Source organism: Mus caroli, unplaced genomic scaffold (genome assembly GCF_978045245.1).
Source record: "Mus caroli unplaced genomic scaffold, Mus_caroli_1 scaffold_3, whole genome shotgun sequence".
Classification (NCBI taxonomy): Eukaryota; Metazoa; Chordata; class Mammalia; order Rodentia; family Muridae; genus Mus; species Mus caroli.
Window position 1 is genome coordinate 123,161,533 of NW_028227258.1, and position 19,393 is coordinate 123,180,925.

Consider the following 19,393-nt stretch of genomic DNA (forward strand, 5'->3'; position numbering starts at 1 on the left):
GAGGCAAGGTTTCTCACTGAGACCTGGGGCTCACCAAATAGGATAGATGGTCTGCACAGCCAGCCCCAGAGATCCACCTATCTCCGTTTCTCCAGGAGTAGGGTTACAAGCCAGCACTGCTTCACACAGCTTTTTTATGAGGGTAAAGACAGTTAAACTTGGATCTCTATGTTTGTGAGACATGCAGTTTACAGACTAAGTATATCACACTCTTGTATCACACTTCAAACATACTAATAGATGCTCTCAGAGAAAGAACACAGAATCTGTAACCTCACTGATCACTAGAGCTCCCATGCATCTGAAATTCTCTAAGTCATTGTGATCACTAAAGACATAAACTACCTCATCAGCATCCATGGCAGTGAGCTGCATAATCTTTGAGCCATCTCCAATGTTCTCCTCCACGGTGAGATCCAGGGTGTCTGTTGGAAACACCGGTGGGTTGTCATTGATATCTTGAAGTGTTATTTCTACCTATAAAGCAAAAGAAAATAAAACAATACATAAGGCCTCAATCGGAAATGGAGACCAGGAGTCCATGGAACTTTCCTTCCCTAAAGGAATAAAAAAGTATCCCCAAAGCAATGTTTCTTGAAAGAAGGGTATCAAATATTCATAGGAACACTTAAGACCAAGCAAGTAGCATCTGATTTGTTGATGGCAAATGGTATTAAATGGTCACAGTGAAATTCAGACTGAAAACGGCCCCATGAGAGTTGTCATTGCAACCCCTAGGGAATGTCTCCCAAGACTAGAAGTCAGCCGTCTTTCAACCATGGTGCCATCTGACACCATGGATTTTGTCTAAAATGCTTGCACGGTAGCAGCTAATGTCTGGGAAATGAAGACATCCATGCATTAGTTTAAGAAATACTTGGAATTTCTCCATGTACCATCACCTCTCAAATGCCAGGGTAGGGCACAAAAACTACATACTTATCCGTCTTGACTCCCATTTACAGTAGCAAGCATAGACCAACCTTCCTTTCAGACCCCATGGTCCATGGATCACAAGTATCAACTGCTTTGTTTGAGAGGTCTTAGCTAGAGTTAGTCTCCCTACATAAGTAAAGTTTTCAGAAGAAAAGATGTATGAAGTTTAAACAGCAGCTTCACCCTGTGTCTCTGTTCTGAGTTGGGTAAGAGAGGCAGAGGTCCTGAGACAATGCCAGACATCTACTAGTGTAACAAAAGCTTCCTGAGAGAAGGTTACAGCTTGAGTTGAGAAGGACAGCCAGCTAGCAAGGGCATTTTTCTCACAAAAGGGGTGTTCTGTGGGATGCCAGTGTTCATACCTCTACTGTGAAGACCCTATGAGATCCAGGGATTAAGATGAGGAATGGGAAGACAGGGGGCCAGCCAGAGAGTACAGAGCTCCTCAAGGGACACAGGAAAGAGGAAGAGAAACTTGGGTGGATACAACGTCACTCTCTGATCAAATATATTAGGAAAATACAGGCAAATTAGATTAATAAGTAGATGAGCAATCGACAAATGAAGAAAATATATAAAATGAATACTTAATAATTGCTCCAAGCCTCTCTCCATCTTAATGGAAGAGATTTGCTCACCAACAAATGACCCAACCCCATCTGGGCAAAGGCAAGGGAAGCCCACAACTTGTCTGTCCACTAGCAATGGTTCTCTTCATCCTCCCTCTGAGCAGAGGTCCATGGCAGCTTTATCTGCACTTGGAAGAGACAGCCCAACCCAGGATCGGAGCAGATTTCCAAATGTGGTGGGTTTACAAACAAATTAGACTCTGCCCTTCTCCTGACTGAACCTGGATATTTTTATTCTTTTAGCCTCAGTCCCCCATCTCAAAATCATGGGTCTGTGTAGGAAACTTTGAGAGACATATACACATTCATGAACATCCTCATGTGGCTAAAAACTTTGGGTGTTGATCCATACTTGGTACCTTGTTTGAGACACAGTCTCGTGTTCATCACCGTATTCTCCAGATCTGCTAGCTCACCCAGACAGTATCCTTCCTCCTCCTCCCATCTTGGGGTATGGAATCTAGGATTACAAATGTGCTGCAGTATCCCAATTTATATGACTTCCAGGGATTCGAACTTGGCTCCCCACACTCGAACTTTAAAAACTTTTTAAACTAGAGCTGTACCCACTGAGGCATCTCCTCAAACTCCCAGAAGAATTACAGCACAGGTAGTGGCCAGCAGCAGACCTCACCTCCAGAGCTGGCTCGAGGTTTGTCTTTTAAATGAACATGGAATACAAGAAAGTATCTTTCAACATGCACCCTCTTCATTCAGGAATCTAATGAAAACTATGGCTTCATCTTTAAAAAATGACCAGGTTTATACTGAAGGAGGTCTTTAAAATTATAGTATTAATTATGCTTTCACGTTGTCTTCGCTAAACTTTCGATGTTTGGTTCCTGTTTTATATACTATTTCAAAACAAATCATCCCACATCTTCATCCAAACAGGATAGAAACCGTTGACATAGGAAACTTGCCACTGAGCCAGGCACAGTCCTCTCTGTGCTGAGAGAAATGACTGCCCAAATATGAAAAGACAGCTCAAGGAATTCCTCAGGGTGAGGAGACAGATTTCTCTGCCCCAAGATGTCAACAGTTGGTTTCCAGGCAAGGGGGATATCAGTGCTTCACTTTGCATGTATGTCTATAAGCACATTTCACCCTTTCCCTTAAAGGAAGAGTGTTCAGTCCTCTTTCCTTCTGTGTTGTTGTGGCTAACACAGGCTCAGCACTGGTAGACTCCAAAAGCTGAATGACAAATGTTGGCATGAGTGAGCATACCACAAGCAACACAGACCAGATTCCAGAAGAGGATAATTTGTGTATGTGTGACAATGTATTTATAGCTTGGATATATTTTTCAAATATCACTCACTGTGTTTGTTGGTTACGCACAGGTTTTCATAGTAACACTGCTCTGTATGGCTTGCAGCTGACATGAACTGCACTCTGGGTTGATACTAAGCTTGGGAATTTCACAACTTCACACCTGGCTTCTGTGAAGGCTCACACACACACACACATACACACACAGGCATGCACACACACAAACACATACACATGCATGCAAGCACACACACAAGCGTGCATACTGGCATGCAACACACATGCAAACACATGTGGACACACACTTATCCTAAAACCATGTGTGGCATTGTGTTAGGTTAGTTCATTTACTATAGCTATGAAAATAGAGAAGGCACCAGTCAGAGTGGAGGAAGAACATGTAGCCTGTTGAAAGTTTTTGCCTCCTATCAGCCTCTGAAAAGAAATTCTCAATATGTGGGAAAGATGTTTTGTATTGTTTGTAAGACTGTAGGTTGCTTAGCACACTGAAAGTTCAGAGTTCCGTTCATTTGCAAGATGTATGAATATTTAAGAAATCTGAAAGAGCATCATGTTCGGTTCCTTTATTTCACAGGCAGTGTGAGCCAAGGCATTGAATTGTCAAGTGCTTTATCTAAGAAAAACAATGCTCCGCCACAGGCCCAGGGCCCATTGAATTTTCTTCAGCCAAGTGCAGAGTCTGGAATGCTGAGCAGGCTCAACCATGCGCCTGAAGCCACTAGCCTCTGCCCTTGGTGTTAAAGCAGAGACCTGCTGTGAGAAATATGTCCTAATTCAAAGCAGCGTGAAAGTTATTTTTGAGGAAGTTAACATATACAAGCTATATTGAAAGGCATTGTGTTAAGGGAAAAGAGAGAAGAAGTGAAAAAGAAAGAAAAGAAAGAATAATAAAATGAAAGAAAGAAGGAAGGGGGGGAGATTTTATCTACAGTTTTTCCATTTTTAAGAATTTCACCTGTGACTTGTGGGAAGATGTTGATAGGTCTGTCTTTGCACTATACCAAGCTCAATTGCTCATTCAGTGGGAAGCTTGGGGTGTGTATTACAAATGATGCCATGGTGTAGATACAAGTATAATTGATTGCTTTAAAAATCAGATATGTTTTCTTCCTAAATGGTGAGTTCCTTTTAAGCACTTCAGAAACTACTAACAGTGAAATAGTTGGAGAGACAGAAAGAGCACAAACTATAAAATAGCAACCCACACCATGTCAGGGCATGTCACACCATGTGTGACTGAGCGGCAAACAAGATATAACATCCCATTTTATCTTTGTGGAACTGGCACTTTAGTCAGATCCCATATGAGTTATTAGATAACTGGATTTATATAAATTATGAAAAGCATTGCATCAAAAATGAATATTAAGAGTTCACATGCATTGCCTCTATGGATATTGAAGGATTACATCAAGATTATGCAAAAGTACATTTCTTAAGGATTTTTTTTAATTGTGTATGTGTATATATGTATGTTTATATAAGTGTGTGTATTTGTATGTGTTTGTGTATGCATGTTTGTGTATGCATGTTTGTGTGTGTGTGTGTGTGTATGTGTGTGTTTGTGTGTGCTCACTCACATAGGTATCATATCTATTGAGCTAGGAATGGAGTTATAGGCAGGTATGAGCTACTCAGCACAGGTTCTGGGAGTTGAAATCAGGCCCCTCTGAATTAGTAGTATATGCCTTTGACCTCTGAGCTATCTCCCCAGCCCCAAAGGTGCAACTTTTAATGAATTGTTTTTTCTAAAATCTCTTTCAATAATAGAAGGTTATAGGTCAGAATTCTCTCCATATATCCACAGGCTGCTGAAGTTGTCATAGACTGAGCAATGCTTACTCTAGAAGCCTGGGGTCAGGGATTTCCTGGCAGGCTGCTGCTTCTAGATTTGGGAACATTTGTAACAAAGACTTTATTGACATATTTGAGGTAAGAAACTCAAGTCTAAATACCACATTCACTTTTGTTTCTTATGTACCTTCTACACACAGCTGAAGGTAATTTGACGACATATTTTCTGTTTGCCTATGTCATGACTGCTTCCCAGGGGCGATTGCAGAATTTTCCACTTGTGGCAATATGCCCATGCTTAAAACACTGTGTATTTCAAAGTACTTTAGATCATCGGAGTCGAGACGCTCAGCCTGTCACTGAGACTCTCCAGTTCCCCAGACCGTTAGCAACACTCAAAGCAGTGACTTCTAGATTCAGAGATTTGGAAAGTACAAATCTGTCTTGTTCATATTTACAGCCCTCCTGTGCCTAACAGAATCTTTCTTTTAGGGACAGGTCATTTAAAGCCACCCTGTTTTTATATGTTTTATATGTTTTCAATGATGACCTGCTACTGAGACATGAGGAACATACTGATTGAAGCTGTTCTCCTACAGAGGTAGCCAGAAAGAACCAGCCCCCATCCTGTCGCTCTCCTAGCCCCTTTGCATCCCACTGACCATCAGGCATCTTCTTGGTGCTACTAAAGATGCTGTGATAAGATATTGACACCATGCTCATAATCAAGACTCAAACAGTAGCAGAGCTTGAGATAAACATGACTTGTCCGGAATGGGTTCCATCTGAGAGAGCATGTGAGACTCTCAGTAGGGACCAGCACCATGGCAGAGGCTGCCAAGCTGCACAGTACAGGGCTATTCCAGCGAGCATGGCCCAGAGTAGGCCATCACGCTGACCCTCCAGGGACACTTTGCTAAATGGTACCTCAGTCACAGGCATGTAGACTGGGTGCACACCACTGAAAATCACCAAGAAAAACATTCTAATCTTACTAAGAACAATTTCATCACAGTGAAGTAGATGCTGAAAAACGCCCACCTCCTCTTCTGTATGGAGGTCCCACCCCTTCTTCATTATGGAGAGACCACCCCCTCTTCCTTATGGAAGTCCAATTGAAACCTACCTCAGGAGCTGTTCAACCCTCATCTAATCACTCACTTCCTCTGGCCCTGAAAAGAGGAAAGCGCCACCTTTCCTGCTTGACCTGAGGTGTCATGTGGATTTTACATTTCCTAAAATGCCTGGACGGAGCTGTACAGAAGGCCCACGATTGATGGGACGTGGAAGCTGACAGTCTACCCAGGAAACCAGAGAGCAGTCGTTATTACACAGACAGCAGGGTGACTCATTAGAATCACCACTCTGGCTACACAATCAAATTTAGATTTAAATGTGTTAATGTCTACCCTGACTAGAACCAGACACGACGTGATTTATTTCATTTCACGGGATCGGCTCATTGATTATGCCCTGTGAGTCTCTGGGAGCAAATCTTTGTCTATTAAACTTATATGAAAGCCTACACCGGCTGTAATAACCCCCCAAGTGCTAGTTCAGTATCAGGCAGAACACTGGTACTCTGCTTTGGTTTTGCTTTGCCTTTTGATTGTAGATGAACTAACCGGGAGCTTTGTCAGTAGAACACATGACTGACTCCAGGTTAACATCTCAAATAGAAACTTAAACTTATCGTAAGTATAACAAACACCCAACCCCTGTTCCACGCTGTACTGTTTGGCTCTGGCCTCTGCGAATTTTCATTTCTTAAAAGGAAAAACGACGCTGCTGTAAAGGATGGTGCCAGGATCCACCCGACTGCTTTCAGTTTGTTCCTCGGGCCTTTCCCTATTTGGGGCGACCACTTGGGAATTCTGTTGTCATGAGTCTGGGTAAAGCTTACCCTGTGTTCTGAGCAGTTGGTTTATCATGCTGCAGGGCCAACTTCCATTACAGTTTGGGAGTGACTCACATTTTAGTTATGAGAAGGTCTTAACAAGGAACAGCTTACATTTAAATGCCCAAATGTCAGGACCACAGCGTTTGGACTATGGAGGCACACAGGGTCATGATCAGCCTATGAGCAATACGTTCAGGCATTTATTTATTTATCACATAGAACCGACCCAATTCCAGAGGCCGTGGTTCTAAGAGTGTATGTCTCCTCTTGAAGATGGTCTAGAACTAAGAACTGGGAATGCTGGTAGTGGAAATCAGACTTTGGAGGAAAGACTTCGCATCACACACTGTTAGAGTCTGGCAGGAGCTTGTGTGTGAGGTGTCAGGAAAGCCAAGGGGGGCTGAAAATTATGTTCTGCCTCAGCTAACATCACACTAGTGAAAACTGAAATCTGTATGTGCCTTCTGTGCATGCCTAGTGCTCAAGGAGGCCAGAAGAGGGTGTTGGATCCCCTGGTACAGGAGTTACAAACAGTTAGAAGCTGTTATGTGGCTGTTAGAAACTTAATCCAGGTCCTCTGTAAGAGCAATGAATGCTCATAAACGCTGAGCTCCCTATCCAGCTAGAGGCTGTCTCCTTCCCCACTTTAGAATTAAAAGAAAGCCAGGTGTGGCTGTTTAGAGCCATAAGTCCTGCATTTGGGAGGCCTAGGTGAGTGGCTGTCCAGAAAGTCAATCTTAGCCTAAGCTAGAGAGCAAGACTCGTCTTTAACTGATTAGCTGAAAGAAAAGCCTGGGCGATTGGGTAAGTGGCTCAGTCACTAAAGGCCTTCGCATAAAGATGAAAAGGTCTTCTCACAAGGACTTCAATTTCCAGGACCTATGTGAATATCATGGACTTGGAGGTGGCACTTGTAACTTCAGCTGTGGAAAGGTAGAGACAGCTGGCTGCCTGGGACTCCCTGCCTAGTCCCCCTAGTCCCAGCAAGAGACCGTGTCTCAAGAAATTTTTTTAAATTAGAAAATAGTGAACCACTTCTGAGACACAGCACCCAAGATTGTTCTCTGACATCCACATTTATTAGCAGGTATACTTGCACACACACACACACACACACACACACACACACGTACTACCTGTACATGCACACCTGCATACACATTTGCACATAGCCCAACACACATATATGCAAATATGAATGAAAATGGCATAAGACTTTTAATAGAAAATGAATAGCTAACCATTATATCAGGTATACATTATTTTACAAGAAATAATTTAGAAAAAGTAAAATTTAAAAGGGATAAGGCTTGATAAAAATTAATTTAGTCATAAGCTATTTTGGGGTATACTAAGTTACTAAGCATTTCAGCATTTGAAACTTTGTGCAATTTAAATGAAATCACAGGCATATGTAGGCACCTGTGCATCATTCCATACAAAGATGGGTTGCTCGAGTCCAGTGACTACTGAGCATTAGGGGAAAAGGAAGCGTGTGCATTTTCAATTCTTTAGTTTTGCTTTTAAAACAAATTGAAAAATCACATAAAAATCTTCAAGGCACAGCTTGTTACCCATATACTCTACATGGATGTGACCATGCCCAATTAAATTTCTTAAACCAAAGCCATTATGTTAATCTCTCGCCACTAAACTCTCCCAGCAGTCAGCAGCATCTGTTCTTGGAATTTTGATGCATTTCTCATAGGCAAGAAATACTTGTGAGTAGCAGGCAGGCTTGGAGGGGAGCCAGCAATGACTAGGGTGGCCGGGGGTGCAGGCACAAAGCAGTTAAGTCCGTTCTGGAGGCAGCGCGCTTGCCATACCTCACTAAGTGTGTGGTGACAAACTAGAAGCTGGAGCCCTGGTACTCTCAGGGTTGCTCAAGTCAGAACCAAATAAGGAATTCTTCTAAAGCTGCCATATGTACCCACGTCAACTTTGCCTGAAACCGACACTGCCGAATTCTACATTTGCCCTGATTCCTGCACATGCCCTAAAGTATGTGCAGACTAGAAGATGGAATTAAAAGATGTGTGGCTTTCATGTGGAACTTGAGGACATTTTTATGTTCCTACAAGCCAAGCACCCTGCAAAAGCATCCCAGAGTGCTCTTTTCGGTAGATGTTGATTGGAATAAGGGAGACACATTGCAAAGGGAAATTTTATAAAAACTAAACAAATGAAAAAGTACTGTGGAGATTAGGGAGCCCACTTTTTCCCTTGCTTAGTGGGCTTTAGATATCATGATGCAGAGTCAGCATCTCCTCAGAGCAGTGAAAAATCTGGAAGGCAGACCATAAAGGGAAGAGTTTGCTTTGCAAGCATGAGAACTGGATGTCCAGCCCCAAAGGCAGTATAAAAGAAAGCCAGGCATCCTGGTGCTTGCTGGTTATGCTAGAGCTTTGAAGCAGAGACAGAAGGAACGTTCCAGCTTGCTGACCAGCTAGGCTAGCCTTCATGGTTAAACCAGCCAGAGAGGGACTACCCAGCCAAAAGGTAAAAGGTGGATGGTATCTGAGGAACAACACCCAAGACTGAACACTAGCACACACACACACACACACACACACACACACACACGTACACATACTCTGGCATGCACACAAACACATGCGCAGAGCTACACACCCATATATATATATATATATATACACATATACATAAACACACACATACACATGCACACAGTTACACACATATGCACACATACATATACACACATATACACATATGCAGGCACACAACTATATACACACTATACACACATGTATATATGCACACAGCTATATACCCATATGCACACACATGCACACATACACTTGTACACAACTACACACATGTGCACGCTCTTGAAAACTGTAAATGTTAGGCATGTGTTAAAAGCAGAGGTTGTGGTGAGGATTGATTGATTGATTGATTGATTGGTTGATTAATTGAGCCTAGTTCTTCATCCCTCCTCATAAGTATCTGTGTGTCCCTCCCACTGACATTGTTAGTTCTCCCAGTGCCTCATGACTAGTTCATCTATGATGCTCGATTGGAATGGTAGGATAGTCACAAATGGAGAAACTTGAAATGTCCTAGAACCACATGGCTCTGTCAGCCTCTAGTACCAGGAAAAGGATGGTGTATTTTTAGTGGAGGTGTCAGAGATGAGAAATCTGTAGTCCAAACCAGAGTTTCCTGCCTGAATCTTAGCCTAGAACAGCCCCACCTGCAGCTACTCAGAGAGGCAGGAGGAAGTGCATTCCAGTCAGCTTCTGAGGTACAGGGGCTCTTCAATAAGAAACAATACTGACAGGGAAGGGAGCAGGTGCATTGGGAACAGGCAGGCTTCCATTCCTGAATTTCCTCCAGAAATTTAATGTTCTAAGTAATGGTTGCTTAGACACAAATAAAAGGAAAAAGCCAGTGTCTGCTGGCCTGAAGTGTGCCTGGTACTTGAGATATGCTGTATTGCCCTGAGTTTATGAATAAGCCATACTGCTGCATGTAACTTGACAGTTCACTCCCCCATGAACCTATCTGTTATGGAGACTCGGTATGGCTGCAGAGGATGGAAAGGCGGCCAGAGGTTCTGGGATAGCAGAGTAAGCCTTATTGATGTTTACCATAATAACAACTAAAATGTCAATTTCTACAGAGACGAGTGGTGAGTCAAAGGTATGAAAGCGTATGCTGGAAATGACAGCCACTTCAACAAATTCTGGTGGGAAACTGAGCATCCACATGTAGAGAAATGAAAATAAATTCTCCACCTCCCACCTTAGACAGAAACTAACTCCCAGTGGATCGAAAGCCCTGATGTAAGACCTAAACCTTTAGTTCAGCTACAGCATCCCACCCATAATGCCTCAAAGAAAAATAATGAAATACCATGGAATAAACCTAACCAAGGGAGTGAAAGGCCTCTATAGTGAAAAAGACAAAAAAAACTATAAAACACTGAACAAGAAAATCGAAGAAGACTGAGGGATCTCTCATGCTCAAGGATTAGAAAAACTCAAAATCCTGAAAGGTTCTATCACACCAAAAAGAGTCTACAGATTCCATGCAATCCCGACCAAATTTCTAGTGACATTCTTCACAAAAATAGAAAAAAAATCTCTAAAACTTATATGGAAACACAAGAGACACCAGATAAGGAAAGCAGTCATGAGCAAGAGGGACAGTGCTGGTCTGGTTCAGTCACATCTGATCATGAGTTACATTGTAGAGTCATCATAATAAACACAGCATGCTGCTGGCACAAAAGACTCACTAACAATGGAAAAGAATAGAGGGGTAGGATACAAGTCCACACATCTACATTTGCCTAGTACTTTTAATATATGACCAAAAAAAAAAATACACAATGGAAAAAGACAGAATCTTTGACAAATGCTTGGAATCCTGACTAGCTACTCGTAGAATTAAACTAAATCTTTTTCTCTCACTCTGCTTGAAAACCAAGTCCAAACGGATCAAATCCTCTGAATAAGTCCTGAGAAGCTGAAATTGCCTGAAGGAGAAGTAGGGAGTGAATTAAAAGTACAGGCAATATGTAAGGAGATTCTGAATAGGATTCCACCAACTCAAGCATACAAGTAATGATCAACAAGGGGGACGTCATACAAGTAAATAGTTTTGTACAACAAATGAAAGTGTAAACCAATTATAGACACAGCCTACAGAATAAGGAGACAAACAACACAATTTTGAATACTGGGCCATAATACCGAACAGATAGTTATCAAAGTTATCAAAGGAAGAAATTCTAGTGGCTAGAGGAAATGCTAATTGAAATTTCCCCCAAGAGTCCATCTAACCCCTGCAGAATGGTTAGCATCAAGGAGACAAAGGACAGTAAATGTGGTGCAGGATGTGGGCAAAGTGGTCTGCTTATCCAACACTGGTAGGACTGTAAATTGATGCAGCCAGGATGGAGGTCAGTGTGGAGGTCTTCCACAAATCCAGAGGTAGATCTTCCATGTGAGTCAGCTATTCCACTCTTAGACATATATCCAAAGGACTATAGATATCCTCCTTACACTTTCCTGTTCACAGTGGCTCTATTAACAAGAGTCCAGAAATGGAAATAGCCTATATGTCCATCAATTTATGGATAATAAAGATATGTTACATACACACAATGGAATTGTATTCAGCTGTAAGGAGGTGTGCTGTTCACCAATGCACACATCCTTAAGCTTGATGCTCTTACAAAGGCACAGAGAGAAAATGAGGCTCCATCTGAATGCCCTGAGAGCTAGATGGCTGCACATGACTTGACTCCGTAAGGCAGATCAGATGCTTATCAGCAATATATAAACTGACATTGATAAGGCACTGGTGGTAATTTCTTAAGTCCTTGGTACCCTGTCCACCACTGAGACTTCAGTGCTGCTGGAAGTCCAACATCCTATACCTACATTAAAAACTAAAAGCATCCTGTGAACATCAGCCTGTTAAGAGCCCAAACTGCTTTTGGCTTTGTTCTCCTTTTTGCTTTGCAGTTGTTCATCTGACTCTGGGCCACATCTGGGGTACTCTTTCTTGCACAGCCCACTAGGCTATGTAACACCTCCCAGCTTACGGATTGCTCTTCAGTTCCAGCACCCAGCAGCACCATATGACCAGTGCGAATAATCCTGCATGGTTTCGGTGCTGGACAGTGGGGTATTTTTTGTTTTGTTTTCTTTTGTTTTGTTTTCTTTTGTTTTTACCAATTAACAAAGAATCACTTTGTTGTAATGCAGGCAAACAACTGCAGTTAGAACAGCAATTCTGGAGCTACGGTAAAGCTTCAGTTGGGGTTTTACACTGTCGCTGTCAGTTACACTATAATCTATTTCCTCTAAGATCAGGAACCTAATAAGGATGCCTACTCTCTCCTCTCTTATTCAATAAAGGGCTCAGAGTCTCAGCTATATCAGATAGACAAGTGAAAGACACAAATAATAAACTTGGGAAAGGAAGAGCCAACCTAACCCTATCTACACATGCCCTGATTCTATAATTAAAAGGACCTATACCTATAATTTTACTATAGTAAGCACTTAATAGTACCACAGAATGCAAATCAATATGTATATATATATATATATATATATATATATATATATATATGCCTTCACTTATACCAACTGTGTATCCCTAGAGCAAGAAATTAAGAATATCCCACTCATAACTTAAAAAAATGTTAAATATATTTGGATTTGGCTAAAGGGAGACTCAACAATGAAGATTTTAGTGTACTTAAACCATAAGTTGGAGAAGGTTGCAAACAAAGGAAAGACTGTCTGTGCTCTGAATACTCAGAATGAGTGTTATGAGAATGACCTTCCTACCAGGCCCAATGTGAAGGTTTAATGGACAGTTGATTTATGTGACCATCTTTCTTTGAAGTCCCCCAGTCTCCTTATATTAATGTAGTAGGAGGAGGCATGGGAGCATCTAGAATGGGGTAATATAGATAAGTGTTTAATAGTAAGTAAAGGCAATGGTGAGATGAAGGACCATTTCATCTCAGCCATACAGAATAGAGAACAACATCACACAAGGTTTGCTCCACTGATCACAGAACGCTTACTATCATGACTCTAAACCTAGTATGGGCCTGTCACCTTGAACCTGCATTGTTTTAGTGTCACATATCTCAAATCGAGAGCCCCTCAACAGCAAAAGAAGATAGGACCCGGAGTGTCCATTCTGGCTAACAAGGTATGTTGTATATATGAGGTTAATATAACACATATCACTCAACTTTAAGGAGACGCCAAATAGACCTTGCAGGGATATATGCACAAAACACACTAACCAAGTGGCATGGCCCAGGGACTAAGCACCTATAACACAGTGCCCCTTGTGCCTGTCACCAGAATAGTCCAACTCCGGAAACACAGCTCATCACAGGGGGTGACTGTCCAGTGAGTGTAAGGCCTTGGTGTCAGAAGCCGAAATCACACAGACAGTGCATAATAATGACAACTACAGAAGGTCCTGACATGCCACTAAACAATACATTTAAAATTGGTTAAAACAGGAAGTGTAGGTTGTATGTATTTTATCAAAAATTTTAAAAAGTATCATGCAACTATCTACCATGTATGTTGAAGAGTAAATCAATTAATGAATGAATGAGTGAATGAATGAGATCGACATGAAAATGGCTGCAGAAAAGTTGGGAGTTTTTGTTCACTCTTGGTCATGGCTGGCTGAAGTTGTTCCATAACACTTAGACAACTGTCTTCAAACAATTCTAAACAGTAAACACTGTAGTGACCCTTCCCAGCAACCCCAGCTGGGTATTGGAGGCCAGAAGGTTCCAGATCATCCTTAGGTACATAGCAACTTTGAGGCCAGTCTAGGACACATGAGACACAGGTGCAACCCAAAGAAAAGATTTGACAGTTAAGTTGGGGTTAGGCACTGCTGGTTAACCTAGAATCTCATCTCACTTGTGCCTCCCCACCACAATACATGTGTACCAAGTGTATGATATGTGCTCAAGTTTAGTGGAAAATCAAAGTGTGGTCTAGGTTTGTCTAACACAAAGAGACATACTCATCAAACGTTAAAAAAAAAAAAAATCTAGCTAAAGCTGCACAAAATACCTCTTCCTTGGCGCAGACATTTGCAAAGAAATTGAAGGCCGAACAGTGCCAAGCACAATATTTCCCTCTGTCATCTTGCCAAAATGAAATCTGACCACCTCAGTCTAAAGGATGAACAAGACACAAATAAATGAGCCTTTAAAACCACTCCAGTAATATCTGGGGCCAGGAAAGCATGGAGGATATGATTACCTTAAAAACTATAGTTTCCAGAAATTCTCCTAAGAATTCCTCAGCAGGCATTTGGCTAGGATACAACCTTTCCTTAAAAAAAAAGAAGAGAAAATGCTTTGGATATCTTCCTATCTTGACATTCTCGACAGATGTGAGGCCTTGCCAAAAGTCAAGTGAGCGTACGGTATATTTTTATCATACTTTCAACATTCTTAATTTGCACCCAGTTTTGACTTTTGAAATCAAGAAAGTCTCAGATTTAACCTCAATAGAAAGAGTTAATTTTCATCCAAGGATGTGTGTGTGTGTGTGTGTGTGTGTGCAAGTGTGCACACTAGGGAAATATCACAGACTACCTGGATTTCCTCCAAACACTCCACAAAGTCAGTCTCATTGGCTTTGTTCCAGTTCTGTTCTAAAATATCTCTCCAGTTTGCATTTCTTTTGTCCTTCTCATATTTTAATGGCATGGATGGTTATTGGCAATGTTGTGGAGCCTCGCTCTAAACCATTGATATTAAAAACCAAGATAAATAATCAAAACTGGCACTGGAGTGAAAGACTTTCAGAATCACATCCGTGGTACCCAGGAAGTTGTACAGCCCATCACAGACCTGTACTGGCCCAGCCTCACCTCCCTAAACCTACATCAACCTATGCCCACCTTCCCAACCCCACACAATCCTGCATCAGAGACAGGCCAAGGGCTTCCACAAGAATGCTACATCAGAATCTGTCTCATTTCTTGCCAAATGCTTAGCACTTCATCCTGCCTCTAAAAAGCTTATTTCTAAGCTAGTAACAAATACTAAATGAACCAGCAGAAAAGTCCTACAAAGCAGAAGCAGGCAAAACACAGGCCAAACACAAGGTTTTCATAGTTCTATACCAACAGAGTAAATTTGACTTTCCATTCTTGTTTATAGTATCTGTCTACCAAAGGTAGATAGATACACAGACATACACACACACACACACACACAAGCACATCCCTCTGATATCTCTTCTCTGATCATCAGTCTATCTCTTCATTATATCTAAGACTATGACCAATATACAAATTACACTTTCAAAAAGATCTTTCTAGTTATAATTCTGTGTGTGTGTGTGTGTGTGTGTGTGTGTACATGTGCATATGCATTTGAGTGAAGGTACCCCTGGAAGCCAGAAGAGGGTGTCAAATAAACTAGGGCTGGAGTTGAAAGGTGGTTGAAAGTCACCCAGGCAGGGTGTTAGGGACCACACCCTGGATCTCTGCAAGAACACTGTATGTTTTACGCACTGAGCTTATCTCTCTCGCTGTATATGCCTCTATGAGAGCGTGTTTATTTCCATCAAAGAACATACCTGTGCATGAAGAGCATTCGGTGCCTCCTCTGCTCTGATGATTTCAGAGTGATTTTCTTATATTTTGAACTAAAACAGAAATTCACTTTTCCTAATTGGACAATTATATTTTTCTACTGATCTATGAGGGATGCACATCTTCCACAAAAGCTAGTCAAATATGTCAAACTAGAAAATAATTCTCTTCCCTGGTGAGTACGTTGTCACATCTGGGAGTTTCCAGAAGAAGGTTACATGTTTAGGATGTCATCTTATATTTATTCTTTCACTAGAAATTGTTTAATTCAATGAATCTAATAAATCCTGTACCAATAGTAACTGAATATTTTGCTAATAAAGCCATCCGGTACTCATCCATGGAATTGGCCAAGCTGAAATTCTATCTCTGTAGGCTACCTTCCTAATGAAAGAAAACCACTGACCAGGTCTGTATTTGTATATTGAAACATTACCCACATGCTCCATATTATCAAATAAAGAATAATTTCTCTTCTAAAGTCTGCCCAAGATGGAATCACTCATCCTTGAAATGATATGCCTACACATGACTAAAGAGACTAGAAAACACAAAAGAACCAAAGAGCAGGAAAAAGTCACTTTTCAATATAGAAAAACCTTCTCTCCCCACATTCCGACTCTTCTTCCCTGAAGTAAATCTGTGTTTATATACATCATCTAAGATGGTCAGTTTGAAAGAACTGAGCATGTCAGAGCCTGTGCTTCCTATGAACAGAGCGACTTGCCCTTTCTTTGGGTAGCTTCTGTAGCTAACAATAACTCAAATTTGGCATAAAGAGAAAAGAAGACAAGAGAGAAGAGGGGAGAGGAGGGGGAAGGAGGGGAGGGGAGAAGAGGGAAAGGGGAGAAAGGAAGGAGGGGAGGGGAGGGGAGGGGAGGGGAGGGGAGGGGAGGGGAGGGGAGGGGAGGGGAGGGGAGGGGAGGGGAGGGGAGGGGAGGGGAGGGGAGGGGAGGGGAGGGGAGGGAAGGGAAGGGAAGGGAAGGGAAGGGAAGGGAAGGGAAGGGAAGGGAAGGGAAGGGAAGGGAAGGGAAGGGAAGGGAAGGGGAGGGGAGGGGAGGGGAGGGGAGGGGAGGGGAGGGGAGGGGAGGGGAGGGGAGGGGAGGGAAGGGAAGGGAAGGGAAGGGAAGGGAAGATCTTAGAGTTCTCTGTCATCAGAAGCATTTCTCTTTACCTTACTTAGCAGTAGTAAATGAGTCTGTCAGTAGCTTCCCAGGTTGTTAACTGCCTACCAGCTCCCAACTAGTTGGAAGCTAGTCTCTCCCAACTATTGAAAGAGCAGTCTTGTGGGTTTTCCAGTATTTTCCTGCCCATTCCATTCCTCAGAGGAAGGTGTCAAGCCCCACTCATTTCCTTTCTCTGTGCTTCATGCTTCTATAGTCCCACCACCCTGAACAGCTTCACGTGTAGACTTCCCTTAGAAGCTTGGTTACAAATGGGGAGAAATCCTAAAGCACAGAGATGCATTCACCATGCTTGAATCCTCCCCTACACCAACAAAGAGACAAGGACAAACTAAAGTGCCTACACCCCCCTGTACCATACAAACAAACCAAAAGATGTATGATGACCCCTACTTGGTCATCTTCCCATATAAGACTGTAAGCTCCCTGAGGATAGATGCTGTCTCTTGGGTCTTGGACTTGAAAAGTCTGATTAAGTTGTTTGTCAATTCAATACTTAGATGAGAGATCATGACTTCAAGGTGCTTTGTACTGAGGAGGGAGATGCATGAAGTTTGAGAATGTCCTACTTGAAGAACAGGTAAGATAAAATGTGAACACCCTGAAGACACCAGAACCAAGAGAAGGCCAAGATGAAAGGAAAATAGCACACTTGTATGTACTAAGGTGATGGAAGACAGTTCTCCAATATAGAGAAAGCAATTCTTCAAGAGGATGTTGGGGGGAAGCTCTCCTGTGAAGAGTCAGTTCTCCACCCAAGGGGAACTTGGTGCTCTGAGAGTGAGAGTAATGAGTCTAATTTTGAACCTGCTTCTCAGAGCTCCATGCTGGAACCCATGAGCAAAAGAAAACGACTGGGCAGGCTCAGGGCTCACTGAGTAACAGAAAAGGCAGCATGCCTCGGTTATTGATAAAGACAGAGTTCAAACCATGCAGTCAGTTTTTCTCTTTATAAAGGGGGAACAGGGGCAGTGGGGAGTGTCATGCCTTTTCTTAAACACATGCTGTCACAATAGGGATTCCCCCACACCTGTCTCCCTTAACTCAGAAGAAAGACTGTTCAGATTTATGTAAATGTTAAGCAATTACAGAAGAAACTAACACGAGGGGTCAAGGGAATCTTCTAGAACTCTGTGAAGTTGTGAGGCATTTCCCTCAGAAACAGCCATTACGACATTACCATACAATGAACAGAGCAGACTCTCCATGAAGCCTCTCAGAACAGTGAACAAGACCCTCCACAGTCACTACCCACCCCACCAGGAGAAGGGACTGACACCACCCAAACCCGTAAATCAAACATAGCACAATGGCTTTAAATCTGAGCAGCACAGTAGAGAAAGAAATTATTTTCTCTCTCTTTAGAAAAGGGAATAAAATTTCTATTGGAGAATGGTCCAAATGGCATCTCTAATATCTATGCTGGAGAGGACAATGCTGTCAAGACAGCTGAGGTGGGGACCTCAGCCAAGGAAGTATCATTTAGCTAACACTGTGAACACCTTAATAAAATAACTATCATCAAGATTCTGCTTAATTCTTTTGTTTTTGCTGTTGGTGCTGTTAAGGCCAAAGGATCTACATATTTTCTGTGTTGAGAGACATCTGCTCTATGCTCTGCTCATAGGAACCTTATCAATGTAAGGGAACAGATGACAGTTTGACTCTGGATCAAAAGACTGAATGTTTGCCTAAACTCAACATAAAACAAAAATAGCTTATTCAGACATTTTGATTCTCTGGAAACAATTATGGCACGTTAGTTTATGATCTTGTGACTGATGAGATGGTCTTAATAATTATTTCTGGTTACCCAGGCCCAGAGACACAGTTATTTATAGTTGAGAATAAGTAAATTCAGTTTCGCTCATGAAAACTTGTACTGGTGTTTTATAAATATCATGGGATATATCTGCCTTTTATTTTATTCATTAGTTATAAGACCTCTATGATAAAATAAAATAGATGAAACACATAGATGCAATCACATCCACAGAAAATCTAATTCCATGGTGTTGGATTCATAAATGCCTATTATAGAATTCCTGTAATATAAGGTAATTCATCACTTAGCAGATTGCGCTATCTGTTGATTGGTGTCTGCACTGTAGCTATCACAGTATATTTCAGATCATTGTAATATATAATTATTATATTTGCTTTATATCCATGGTGTCTATAGAGGTAAATGATGCATGTATATTCCTATTTACCAAATAATATTAATCCAAAATATTTGATATTTGATTGAATTATTAGAATAGTCCATGACTCAATTATCTTTTACTTTAGTATAGTATCAATTCTAATCACCTATACTAAAAAATCATGTGTACATCTGCATACCAGAAGAGGCAACTTTACCCTCTAGAACTGGAGTTACAGGTAGTCAGGAGCCTCTGCGTGATGCTGAGAACCAAACATGGGTCCTCTTCAAGAGCATTAAGTACTCTGATCCACTGAGCTATCTCTCTAGCCCCCAAGCCCCTTTTTCATCTGACTTGTATAGGATCTGTTGAAAT

The 19,393-nt window shown here is 41.7% G+C and overlaps 1 protein-coding gene across 1 annotated transcript in view; it reads right to left on the reverse strand.

Annotated features, from left to right (window-relative positions):
- Fat4 (FAT atypical cadherin 4) overlaps positions 1-19,393 on the reverse strand; it is a 128,028-nt gene that overhangs the window by 70,809 nt on the left and 37,826 nt on the right. The window contains exon 2 of the mRNA XM_021158479.2: positions 346-477. Within this exon, the coding sequence (XP_021014138.1) occupies positions 346-477 (132 nt within the window). The remainder of the gene's footprint in view (positions 1-345; positions 478-19,393) is intronic.